We start from the raw sequence: 13197 nt of genomic DNA on the forward strand, positions 1-13197 counted from the left end.
GCGCGCTGTTTACTTTTAGCTACTCTAGTGACAGCTATTATACTGCACTTGTGTAGCTTAATGCTAACTAGCTATTGGGTGCTATTATCTTTAGATATGTATGCAATGTGTCAGTCATACTTTACATTTTATGACGTTATTAACACAGCTATTTTATCCTCACCGACACAGCCATTTTATCTTCGGTAACACAGCCATTTTATCTTCAGTAATAGCCATTTTATCCTCACCGACACAGCCATTTTATCCTCACCGACACAGCTTCAGCTTCAGTCCGACACAGCTTATCTTCAGTAACACAGCCATTTTATCCTCATTGACACAGCCATTTCATCTACAGTAACACGGCCATTTCATCTACAGTAACACGGCCATTTCATCTTCAGTAACACATCCATTTCATCTTCAGTAACACAGCCATTTCATCTTCAGTAACACAGCCATTTCATCTTCAGTAACACATCCATTTCATCTTCAGTAACACAGCCATTTCATCTTCAGTAACACAGCCATTTCATCTTCAGTAACACAGCCATTTCATCTTCAGTAACACAGCCATTTTATCTTCACCGACACATCCATTTCATCTTCAGTAACACAGCCATTTTATCTTCATCGACACAGCCATTTCATCTTCAGTGACACAGCCATTTCATCTTCAGTAACACAGCCATTTCATCTTCACCGACACATCCATTTCATCTTCAGTAACACAGCCATTTTATCTTCATCGACACAGCCATTTCATCTTCAGTGACACAGCCATTTCATCTTCAGTAACACAGCCATTTCATCTTCAGTAACACAGCCATTTCATCTTCACCGACACATCCATTTCATCTTCAGTAACACATCCATTTTATCCTTACCGACACATCCATTTTATCACAGACACAGCTTCAGCTTCAGTCCGACACAGCTTATCTTCAGTAACACAGCCATTTTATCTTCACCGACACTGCCATTTTATCTTCAGTAACACAGCCATTTCATCTTCAGTAACACAGCCATTTTATCTTCAGTAACAGCCATTTTATCTTCACCGACACAGCCATTTTATCTTCAGTAACACAGCCATTTCATCTTCAGTAACACAGCCATTTTATCTTCAGTAACACAGCCATTTTATCTTCACCGACACAGCCATTTTATCTTCAGTAACACAGCCATTTCATCTTCAGTAACACAGCCATTTTATCTTCAGTAACACAGCCATTTTATCTTCACCGACACAGCCATTTTATCTTCAGTAACACAGCCATATCTTCAGTAACACAGCCATTTTATCTTCAGCAACACAGCCATTTTATCTTCAGCAACACAGCCATTTTATCTTCAGTAACACAGCCATTTCATCTTCAGTAACACAGCCATTTTATCTTCAGTAACACAGCCATTTTATCTTCACCGACACAGCCATTTCATCTTCAGTAACACAGCCATTTTATCTTCAGTAACACAGCCATTTTATCTTCACCGACACAGCCATTTTATCTTCAGTAACACAGCCATTTCATCTTCAGTAACACAGCCATTTTATCTTCAGTAACACAGCCATTTTATCTTCACCGACACAGCCATTTTATCTTCAGTAACACAGCCATATCTTCAGTAACACAGCCATTTTATCTTCAGCAACACAGCCATTTTATCTTCAGCAACACAGCCATTTTATCTTCAGTAACACAGCCATTTCATCTTCAGTAACACAGCCATTTTATCTTCAGTAACACAGCCATTTTATCTTCACCGACACAGCCATTTTATCTTCAGTAACACAGCCATTTCATCTTCAGTAACACAGCCATTTTATCTTCAGTAACACAGCCATTTCATCTTCAGTAACACAGCCATTTCATCTTCAGTAACACAGCCATTTTATCTTCACCGACACAGCCATTTTATCTTCAGTAACACAGCCATATCTTCAGTAACACAGCCATTTTATCTTCAGTAACACAGCCATTTTATCTTCAGCAACACAGCCATTTTATCTTCAGTAACACAGCCATTTCATCTTCAGTAACACAGCCATTTTATCTTCAGTAACACAGCCATTTTATCTTCAGCAACACAGCCATTTTATCTTCAGTAACACAGCCATTTCATCTTCAGTAACACAGCCATTTTATCTTCAGTAACACAGCCATTTTATCTTCAGTAACACAGCCATTTTATCTTCACCGACACAGCCATTTTATCTTCAGTAACACAGCCATATCTTCAGTAACACAGCCATTTTATCTTCAGCAACACAGCCATTTTATCTTCAGTAACACAGCCATTTCATCTTCAGTAACACAGCCATTTTATCTTCAGTAACACAGCCATTTTATCTTCAGCAACACAGCCATTTTATCTTCAGTAACACAGCCATTTCATCTTCAGTAACACAGCCATTTTATCTTCACCGACACAGCCATTTTATCTTCAGTAACATATTTCTGTCCTACATTTTTCAGGACCTGGATGAAATTGAGGACGAGAACGAGCAGCTGAAGCAGGAGAATAAAACTCTGCTGAAGGTCGTTGGTCAGCTGACCAGGTAGAAACGTGAGGACAGAAACGCCCTGAGAGAGAAAAAAAAAAACAAAGTTCTACGGAAAGTCCTAGAAAGTCGTATTTAATGTAAATGTGCGTGTACATATGAAAAATTACGCAGGATGAATGTACGTTGCTATGGCGTCACGTCTGTTGGCGTTTTGTTCTTTTTTTAAAAACAGTGTTTATTTTGGCTACGTCCCAAACGCTAGCTCATGATAGTTAGTGTTCTTGCTAAAATGTCAGCCATTAGCAATAACGCACATTATCAAACACTAGTATTTTGGAATGCTCACTCATATGCTAGCTGCTGATTAGCCTTTATCTACCTAAGGAACAGGATGCACTAGCACAAAGTACAGATTTGATTTATGTAGCAGCTTTCTATCAAACACTAGCGTTTTGTTGTGTTTTGATAAAAGCTAAATCTTATACTAGCTGCTAACCAGATACCGAGCAAACAAACAGGCTATACCACCGCAATATAAAGACTAATATTGCTAACTCTTATGCTGGCTGCTAATCGGCCTATAACATAGTTAGTGAACAGGCTACACTACAGCAATTTTAGCAGTGTTCTATTAAATATTAGCATTTCCAAGCCTTTTAGCTGAGTGTTGATTTATAAAGTGCGCTCTTTCTTATGCTAGCTGATAATTACCATTTACCTAGCTAATGAATAGATATTTGATTTTGCTAGCAGTCTTCTATCAAACACTAGCATACTGTAGCGTAATGAATAGACTACACTAGCACAAAGTACCAATGTTTTTTTCCCCTATCCATTATCTATCACTTCTAACACTAGCATTTTGGAGTGTTGATTTACATTTAGCACTAATCCCAATATGCTAGGTGCTAGAATATTAGACTGTAATTGGACTACAATAGTACAAAGTTTCCTTTTCTACAGTTTTCTTGTTCAAACACTAGCATTGTGGAGTGTTTAGCTGAATGTGTGATGATTAGTACTAATCACTATTGAGCATTTTTGATTCCTTAGCTGTAGCTCCATATGCTGGCTGCTGAATAGGGAGTTAGCGAGCTAGTTGATATTGTGCCGAATGCAGTAACATTCCCTTTTATTCTTACAAAAGCTAGCATGTAGGAACTTTAGCTGAGTGTTTCGATATAGTGTCTTAGCGCAAACTTCTGTTAGCTAGCTGCTAATTAGATGACAAAGTTGTGATGAGTTCCTTTGCTCATTAGCCAATTAGCTATTAAATAGACTACAGTAGTGCAGAGTATTTTTTCCCCCTTAGCGACTGTTAGATCAAACAATAACGCGTCAAATAAAATGAAGACATTCTCTTTTCTACCGACTCGAATATTAGCACTTCTGATTTGGAGTAATTCAGATCGTTGGTTTGTTTTTAGCTCTAATCCTGTACGCTAACAGGTACTAACTAGGCATGTTGGTTTCTTTTGTAACGACATTTGCTAGCTGCTCACTAGCCAGTTAGCTAGCGATTGTGAATATGGCAACATTCAACTGAATATTATAAAGTTCTAATTTTTTCTAGCAAATGCTAGCATTTTGGAGTCGTTAGCTAAACGCTGATTTATTTCAAGAGCACGTCACATCTGTTAGCTGCTAGTTCTCCTAGTCCTATGTCACATGCACTAGCTACTAGTTTTCCTGTTAGCTAGTTAGTGAATTAGGTAAATTCTCTTTTCAAGCAACTTGTATATAAAATGTTAATATTTATTGATGTATGTTCAGCACTAATCTCATGCTCACTCCTCAAACACTAACGGATTCTTCTGGAATGTTTCGTTGTGGAGTGCCATCATGTATGCTAGCTGCTGACTAGCTACTTAGCTAGCTAGTGAATACTGTACCGAATGATATGATGTTCGTTTGCTAGCATTTCGGAGTTGTAAGCTGAGCGTCGAGTTGTTTCTGCTGCTCGTCACGTCCGTTAGCTGCTACAGTAGTCCTATCAGCTCGTCCCTGAATTGGCTACAGTGAAGAGAAATTTACAGTTTTGATGGATAAAACACTAATATTTAGGATTGTTCAATCATGTTTTCGTTAATTTATATTTAGCACTAATCCCGTATGCTAGCTGCGTATTAATCGTATTTTGAAGGTCGTATTTCTGTTGACTTTTCTGTCGAACACTAGCGTGTTGATTTTGAGGGAATTGCCTTATGTTTGCATTACGCTTGCTAGCTAGCTGCTTATCGCCAGTTTAGCGATTTGAAAGTGGAGGTTTTTTTGAGTGTTAATGATAAAATTTCTATCTAAAACTAGCGTTTGGGACCAAACTAAAAAGGAACCAGGATTGTTTTGTTTCTTGTTGATGATAAAATGCCTAGAATTGCACGTCATTGCTATTTTTTTGGGTTATTTTACAATATCAATTCTAGTTTGTAATAAAATGGTTGAAAATTGTAACACTTTCATCATTATATGAAATCATGTATAACTGATTTTTTTTTTTTTTCCACGAACATGGGAAATATCCGACATGTTTTATTTTTAGTCAGTTGTGTTTTTCAGATGTTTACAAGCTTTGTGTTTTTGCAGGAAGTGGTTAGCTGTAGCTATTCCTCATATCTCAGAATTATCGTCTAAACCTAATCTAATTCTGGTTATAGAAATATTATAAACAGCTGTTCATTTTCTTTCTTTGTGCTTTTCTTGTAGTTGGGTTTCATGTTGATTTAGCAGAACTAGCAGTGTGTGGGGTTTTCAGGAGAGAATTGTTCCTTCATTCTCTCTTCCATTCCTTGGCATTATTCATGTACAGAAGATAAATCATTTAATAAAGATTCTGATTATCTCGCTCCATGTGTGTGTGTGTGTGTGTGTGTGTGTGTTAATTTCTTAACAAAGTTCTGAACTCAGTGTTATTTTGTCGTCGATAAACATAATAAATACGAGTGGAACGAAGGGCCGCGTTGGAATTCTGGGAAGGAACGAAGGGCCGTGTTGCATTCTGGGAAGGAACGAAGGGCCGTGTTGGAATTCTGGGAAGGAACAAAGGGCCGTGTTGGAATTCTGGGAAGGAACAAAGGGCCGTGTTGGAATTCTGGGAAGGAATGAAGGGCCGTGTTGCATTCTGGGAAGATATGAAGAGCCGTGCTGCATTCTGGGAAGATATGAAGAGCTGTGCTGCATTCTGGGAAGGTAAAGCGTATATGTATATTAATAAAGCACTGAACAGAGGTCGTTAAATTCCCTGCTGTCACTTTGATGCTTCAGTAATTGCTTCATCCATCTGCCCTGAGCTCGGGGACATGCACACATCTGAATTAGCATTTTTATAGAACTAGAGACAGAGAGGTACTTCAGGTCCTAGAGGTCATTTATTTTTCCCTCTTTTTTCTTTTGTTCTTTTTGCTAATAATGTTTCTCTTCTTCTCTGATCTTTATTTTATTCTTTATTTATTCTGACTTTATTACAGAGACAGGAGTTGACTTTCTGGACAGAGTGGAGGTCATTATTCTTATAACTTTTACTTTAAAAAAACATATTTCTGTTCATTTCTCTCCATCTTCATGTCATGTTTTTATCTGTAGCGCTCTCTTTCCATGCTCTTTCTTGTCTTTTCTCATTAGAACCTTTCCAGAGATATTCGCAAGAGAGTTTTTCTTGAGTCACAGTTAAAATCTGAATTCAGCTTTAAAGGAGAGCCGAGTACTCAGTTTAGAATACAGTAATGCAATCTTTATTTACCCGAGTAAAGACTAGTGTAAAGCTTAAGGTGCTGAATCAACACCTGCGGTGGTCATGTGATGTATAAACACCCTAATGTGTCCATTCAACATACAGTGGTGCTTGAAAGTTTGTGAACCCTTTAGAATTTTCTACACTTCTACATAAATATGATCCAAAACATCATCAGATTTTCACACAAGTCCTAAAAGTAGATGAAGAGAACCCAATTAAACAAACGAGACAAAGATATTATACTTCATTTATTTATTGAGGATAATGATCCAATATTACAGATCTGTATGTGAACCTTTGCTTTCAGTGTCTGGTGTGACCCCCTTGGTGTGACTAAACGTTTGGGGTAAGTGTTGATCGGTCCTGCACATCGGCTCGGAGGAGTTTTATCCCGTTCCTCAGTACAGAACAGCTTCAACTCTGGGAGGTTGGTGGGTTTCCTCACATGAACTGCTCGCTTCAGGTTCTTCCACAACATTTCTACTGGATTAAGGTCAGGACTTTGACTCGGCCGTTCCAAAACATTCACTTTATTCTTCTTTAAGCGTTCTTTGGTAGAACGACTCGTGTGTTTAGGATCGTTGTCTTGCTGCATGACCCACTTTCTCTTCAGATTCAGATCATGGACTCATGTCCTGATATTTTCCGTTAGAACTCGCTGGTATCATTCAGAATTCATTGCTCCATCAGTGACGGCGAGTCGTCCTGGTCCAGATGCAGCAAAACAGTCCCAAACCATGACACCACCGCCACCATGTTTCACAGATTTGATAAGGTTCTTATGCTGGAATGCAGTGTTTTCCTTTCTCCAAACATAACGCTTCTCATTTAAACCAAAACGCTCTATTTTAGTCTCATCCATCCACAAAACATTTCCATTAGCCTTCTCGCTTCTTCACATGATTTTAATAAACTGCAGAAGGGCAGCAATGTTCTTTTTGGAGAGCAGAGACTTTCTCCCTGCAGCCCTGCCATGCACACCGTTGTTGTTCAGTGTTCTCCTGATGGTGGACTCATGAACATTAACATCAGCCAATGTGAGAGAGGACTTTAGTTGCTTAGAAGTTCCCCTGGGTTCCTCTGTGACCTCGCAGATTATTACACGTCTTGCTCTTGGAGAGATCTTTGTTGGTCTCCACTCCTGGGGAGGGGAACAATGGTGTTGAATTTCCTCCATTTCTACACAATCTGTCTGACTGTGTATCGGTGGAGTCCAAACTCTGTTGTTTTGTGACCTTTTCCAGCCTGATGAGCTTCAACAACTCATTTTCTGAGCTCCTCAGAAATCTCCTTTGTTTGTACCGTGATACACTTCCACAATCATGTGTTGTGAAGATCAGACTCTGATAGATCCCTGTTCTTTAAATAAAACAAACAGAACACTCTCTCACTCACACCTGATCATCATCCCACTGCCTGAAAACACCTGACTCTAATCTCACCTACAGGTTAACTGCTAATCCTAGAGGTGCACATACTATGCCACTCACAGATATGTAATACTGGATCTTTTTCCTCAATAAATAAATGACCAAGTGTAATATTTTTGTTTCATTTTTTCTATTTTTAGGACTCGAGTGAAAATCTGATGATGTTTTAGATGATTTTTATGCAGAAATATCGAAAATTCTGTAGGTGTAGATGTTAATTCATTGTTATTGTTAACGTAATACTATATGTTCATTCTTCCCTTCAACACCGTAGCTGCCACTAATGTTTTTGGTGTTTGTTTATTCATCAGTTTTGGAGTTGAATTCTTTTTAATACTACAGGAGTTTATTAATCACTGAAGCTGTTCGTTACATTTACTAAAAGCGTTAAAACACTTGGGTGTTAATACCGGAGATGTTCATTAGGAATAGTAAACGATTAACACTTAGAGATTATGTGATCATTTTTAATTGTAAAGTCCGGAACTTGTCATTTAATTGTAAAGTATTCATTTAGGAGCAAAAATATCAATTTGTTCAATTTAATGCACATTTGGCTAAAACAATGTAAATTGTATTGAATGCTTCTTAATTAAACGATTCTCCAGTTATGGTTATTTTAATTCTATTTAAAAATGTTGTTCCAAAAAAAAGGAAATAAAATTTCCCCAGATTAATTTTATTACTTGCTTAAAATTGGGGGAAAAAAGTCAGAAACCATCTCGGTAATTATAATATACTGTATGAGTAATTGTTGCAATAGATGTATAACCTGACACGATTTTAACACGTAAATACATTTCTTTTATTTAAAGAACCTTAATTATTATTATTATGTTTTTTAATAAAATATAAAAATAATTATATAATAAATGTCGATATATACATGCAGTTCTTTATTCACCAAAACACGAACATTTGATGTTTTTACGTAAAACAAAAAAGGTATTTTTTAAAAAAAAAATGTATTATTATTTGATGATTTTCTTTATATTGTTATTGAATTTCTTTTTAAACATCAGAAGGGAAATGAATAATGAAATGCATCATTTTTTCCCCCATCAAATCCCATTTAAAACTCTCGATTTTAAAATAAAAACACTCCACTCCAAACTGTGTTCTGTATCAACAGGAAATAAAACATTTTTATTGAACATTTTGTGTATATGAAGTTATATAACAACAGTCAGAAACTTCACAGAGTGAATCACTACACAAAGTCGAACGCAATCGTAAAACACCTCGTCGAAAAATGAAGGTTTACACACGCAATAGAACCGTATAACCCAGATTTATGGCAGGGAAAAGAGAGAGAGAGAGAGAGCGAGAGAGAGAGAGAGAAAGAGAGCGAGAGAAATAAAAAGAGAAGAGGAAAAAACACTACAAGATTACACAGAAATTTTCCACACACAAAAGCAGGCAGTCGATATACACAAAGGCAACTGGGATCTTTCTACAGCATCAGATTCTAATTTCTATACAAGATTCTCCTCCAGAGTGTGGCTTTTTCTCACCGAGCAAACGAGTGAGCAACGTTTGTGTTTTTCGTCAAACCGATCTCACAAGAACGCTGTAAGAATTCTGACGAGTCATTTCCTTTTAACCGCTAGCTCCGCCCCCGTTTCTCGAATCTGTAGAATCGGTAGCTTTTCACACTAGCTACAGCTCCGACAAATTGAGAACATTTTTCACGAATGCGTTTTGTCGTACTCAGAAAGTGTTCATTGTTCATTTCTCCCAAATTCCTGGTCTGGAGGTCGTAACGTAGCGTAACGTTTTGTTAAACCTGTTAAGAATATTAGCGCAGTAATAATGTCGAGTTTTGTTTCAATAAACGTTTGTCATTTCTTTGAGAATTTTTTACTAATACTTTTTTTTTTCCTTTTACTCAATTTTTTAACCCTCTACTGCATGAATTATTTACACGGTATTATAATTACTTAAAATAAAATGTAATTGCAAAAGTTATAATAGTTGTTCTTACTTGGATAGTAAACAAAATTTAAATGTACTATTAGAGTTCCATTATCGCATGTTGTTGCCATATGGCAACAATCACATTTGAATATTTAACAGAATATTCGTAATATATAATCTTGTATAAGTGACAAAAAAATGAATGTTAACTTATCTCCGATAGTGTTTACTATCATTTTGTCGTTTAAGTAGTTTCGCCTGAATATTGAAAAATTTATCAAATGTTGAGAACGCTCCTACGATGCCCTTCACCGTGCCATGGGATTGCAGAAAAGGAAGCGCTAACAGCACTTCCTGGTCATCCGACATGACGACATCTTTTTGTTTCATCAAAGTTAAAAGCCCCTTTTCCCAGTTACACAGGAAAAATGGGGGATAAATTCATCGTTGCCATACGGCAACACCATGCAGTAAAGGGTTAAAGAATGATTTTCGAGCAATGTCATTGTGGTCAACATTTATTTATTTATTTTTAATTAGGAAAAGCTGCAAATGATACTTACACCTTTTTAAAACTTTGTAAGCTTTGTAAATTCTTCGCGAAAACACGGTACGACGCCTTTTCTCAGTCAGAGTTTGCCGTTGCGGGAGATTGAAACGATGACGCAATTTTTCCGTGCGTGACGTGACATTTCCACCGGATTAAAAAGCGTGACAATATTTTAAAACGTTTCCTACAAGAAGCTTCAAGAATCCTTACGGATCATTCACAACCGCGAGAGATGACGACGCGTCCTCGCGTGACTCGTACGAATCCCTTATGACCTTTTAATGACGTGAAGCTACAAGTCCGCCTCATCATTTGGATGCTTCATACGAGTTGATTAGTCGACCGTTACAGTACGAGTGTATTACAGTACGATTGTATTACGGTACGATTGTATTACGGTACGATTGTATTACGGTACGATTGTATTACGGTACGCCTGTAAGCGTAAGATGGGAAACGCTTCAGATTTTTAATAACGTTAATGAGAGAGTTTAGTTTCGATGAAGTAGCTGAATTAAATGAACTGTTTGAACTGTTTATAACTGAAATATTTGTATGAATTCGTATGTGTAGAACTCCGGTGTCCTGTGTCCTGTGTCACACGACAGATCTGCTCAGATCTGACCTTCATAAGCAGGTCTTCTGAGTGTTTCTTCAATAATATGATGGTATGCCGAGGACCTGTAGCTCCACGTCGCTCACCAAAACCAGTCCGTGAATCGGCTTGTCAGAATTCTGACGCGTTTTTGTTAAAGAGATCGCGTGTGTGTGTGTGTGTGTGTGTGTGTGTGTGTGTGTGTGTGTGTGTGTGTGTGTGTGTGTGTTGCATGCTTTGGTAGGCTGCAGTAAAAGTCAGCATTGCTTTGCAGGGCTAAAAATGGCTTTTATCTCTTTTTACTTTACAATGCAAACAGCAATGCCGCCTCTTACTGTTACTGCATCTAATTCGTCTAATCGTGTAGAAATTAGCGTGCTGCGTCAGAAACGAACGAACGAACGGATTAAAAAAAAAAAAGAAGAAGAAGAAGAAGAAGAAATAACCCTGGTTTTTATAAACATAAACCTACTTTTCCCCCCTAAATGTTTAGATATCGACAATATAAAGGATTGAGGTTACATCGTATAATTACATCGTGATTATATGTGTTTAATAAGCCGTGTCGTAACTCGATGAAGATCGAATCAATATTTATTGCGACATTGAATCCAAAAAAATGAACAAACAAACAAGTAAACAAATAAATAAATAAATAAATAAAAGTGCCGACTATATACTTGGTCCCAAATAATACAAACCTCACACAGTCTGAACTGTACATTCTGAGTTTGATATTAAATATAAAAGGGCACTGAAAAGGAACGATAACCAGAATAATCATCAAACGACGATAACAAAATCAATAATCATACCGATCGATACTGAAACAGTTAACGATACATTTCTCAGGTTTTTACGCTGTTTGTGAACGCAAATATAAAAATATATACACACATTTTGGATTTTTGGTGGGGGTTTGTATATATATATATATATATATATATATATATGTGTGTATTTATTTATATTTATATATTTATACTCTAATATTTTAGATATAAGTGTAATTCTGTGATATTTAGATGGCTGGATCTGTGTGTTTGGAAAAAAAGAAAGTAAAAAAAGAGAAAAAACAAAAAGAGAAAAAAAGGGAGGAAGCCTTAACACGTTTTGAAGTTGAGCTCAGCTAGAATATATACACACAATCTACATGTGCTGCGTCCTACTGACATCGTGATTATAATATCGTAAATGATGTTCTTCTCAGGTTCTAAATCGTTATCATCGTTCTCGGGCAACTTCACCCACGTAACACTATGGGGATGAACATAGAAGTATTGCACAGTGCTCAAAAAAAAAAAACTCAATCGAAACCCGAAGACGCTGCACACGCGTACGCGTCCGTATTTCTCGGTATGTTAGCGAGGACAGAAATGGCGGCACGACACACTACGCTACAGATAGTTATTGATAAAACTCTACATCTCTACGACACACACACACACACACACACACACACGGACGGCAGTCACAGTGATACACGAAGCAGTCCTCAGAGACGTCTATGGTATGACGAAGAGCGTTCGTTTGCTATCTTTTTATTATCATTTTTTTTTAAATCACCTACACGATAACATTGAAAACATTGAAAAACTCCTCCTGAAGCTAGCGTCTAGGATACATAAGAGGTTCCTCCATGACAAGAGGTTTGAATGGTTTTAATGGACCGATGCTTGTTGGTTTGTCCTCTCATGGCATACGATCTCACGAAAAAATGAAATCCGTAAGAATTCGAACAAATCCGGGTTTATAAGAGATGCTACGATCGTTTTAGGATCACGCGATCGTGTGGTCATGTGGTAAACCTGTACCAAAGCACGTCTTTGTTTTCCCGCACAAACCTCTAAAAAGAAAAAAGAAAAGAAAGGGAATTCATAAACGAAATTGACTAACGCTAACTTCACCCGACATCCTAGTGTTTAATCACGCAGAAATGTGCTTCAATATTACGTCAAAAATCGTGAGTCATTAGGGCTTTTTGTTGTCGTCGTCACGTTGAACTTGAAAAAAATTCCTAGCAAAATAATTGTATGAATAAATTGAAGAAGGACAGTAAATAATCGTTCTGTTAAACCTTTCCAATTTCACGTACGAGTTGGCGTCTTATGCGGCACGATTTCGTCAGATCGTTAAGAATTTCGTACACGTATCGTGAAGAAAATCTTAAAAATCTTACAATTCTTCTGAAACTGGAATGGTGGAACAGCCATGTTCCACACCAGACTCGTAGAATGTTCATTTGTACTAAAATTGAGTCGTAGTTTTTTTTTTTTTTAACGTAAAACATTTTTAATCGCTGATGGTCGTAAAAAAAAGTCCACATTGTCACACTTGGACTTTTCCTCCGATATTTCATAATCAAACTTGTGGAACTTTATTACAGATTGTTATCAAGCAGTTTTGTTACGAATTCTTACAAACGTGCGATCATGAGAGCGTACTGCTACGTTAAACCCGTGATAAAGGACTTTATGGACTAAT

The 13197-nt window shown here is 37.2% G+C and overlaps 1 protein-coding gene across 1 annotated transcript in view; it reads left to right on the top strand.

Annotated features, from left to right (window-relative positions):
• Positions 1-5334, top strand: part of pawr (PRKC, apoptosis, WT1, regulator) — a 45101-nt gene extending 39767 nt beyond the window's left edge. Inside the window, exon 7 of the mRNA XM_053650174.1 lies at positions 2463-5334. Within this exon, the coding sequence (XP_053506149.1) occupies positions 2463-2549 (87 nt within the window). The 3' untranslated portion in view covers positions 2550-5334. The remainder of the gene's footprint in view (positions 1-2462) is intronic.
• Positions 5335-13197: the final 7863 nt, after the last annotated feature.

This window comes from Ictalurus furcatus, chromosome 19, assembly GCF_023375685.1.
Source record: "Ictalurus furcatus strain D&B chromosome 19, Billie_1.0, whole genome shotgun sequence".
Lineage (NCBI taxonomy): Eukaryota > Metazoa > Chordata > Actinopteri > Siluriformes > Ictaluridae > Ictalurus > Ictalurus furcatus.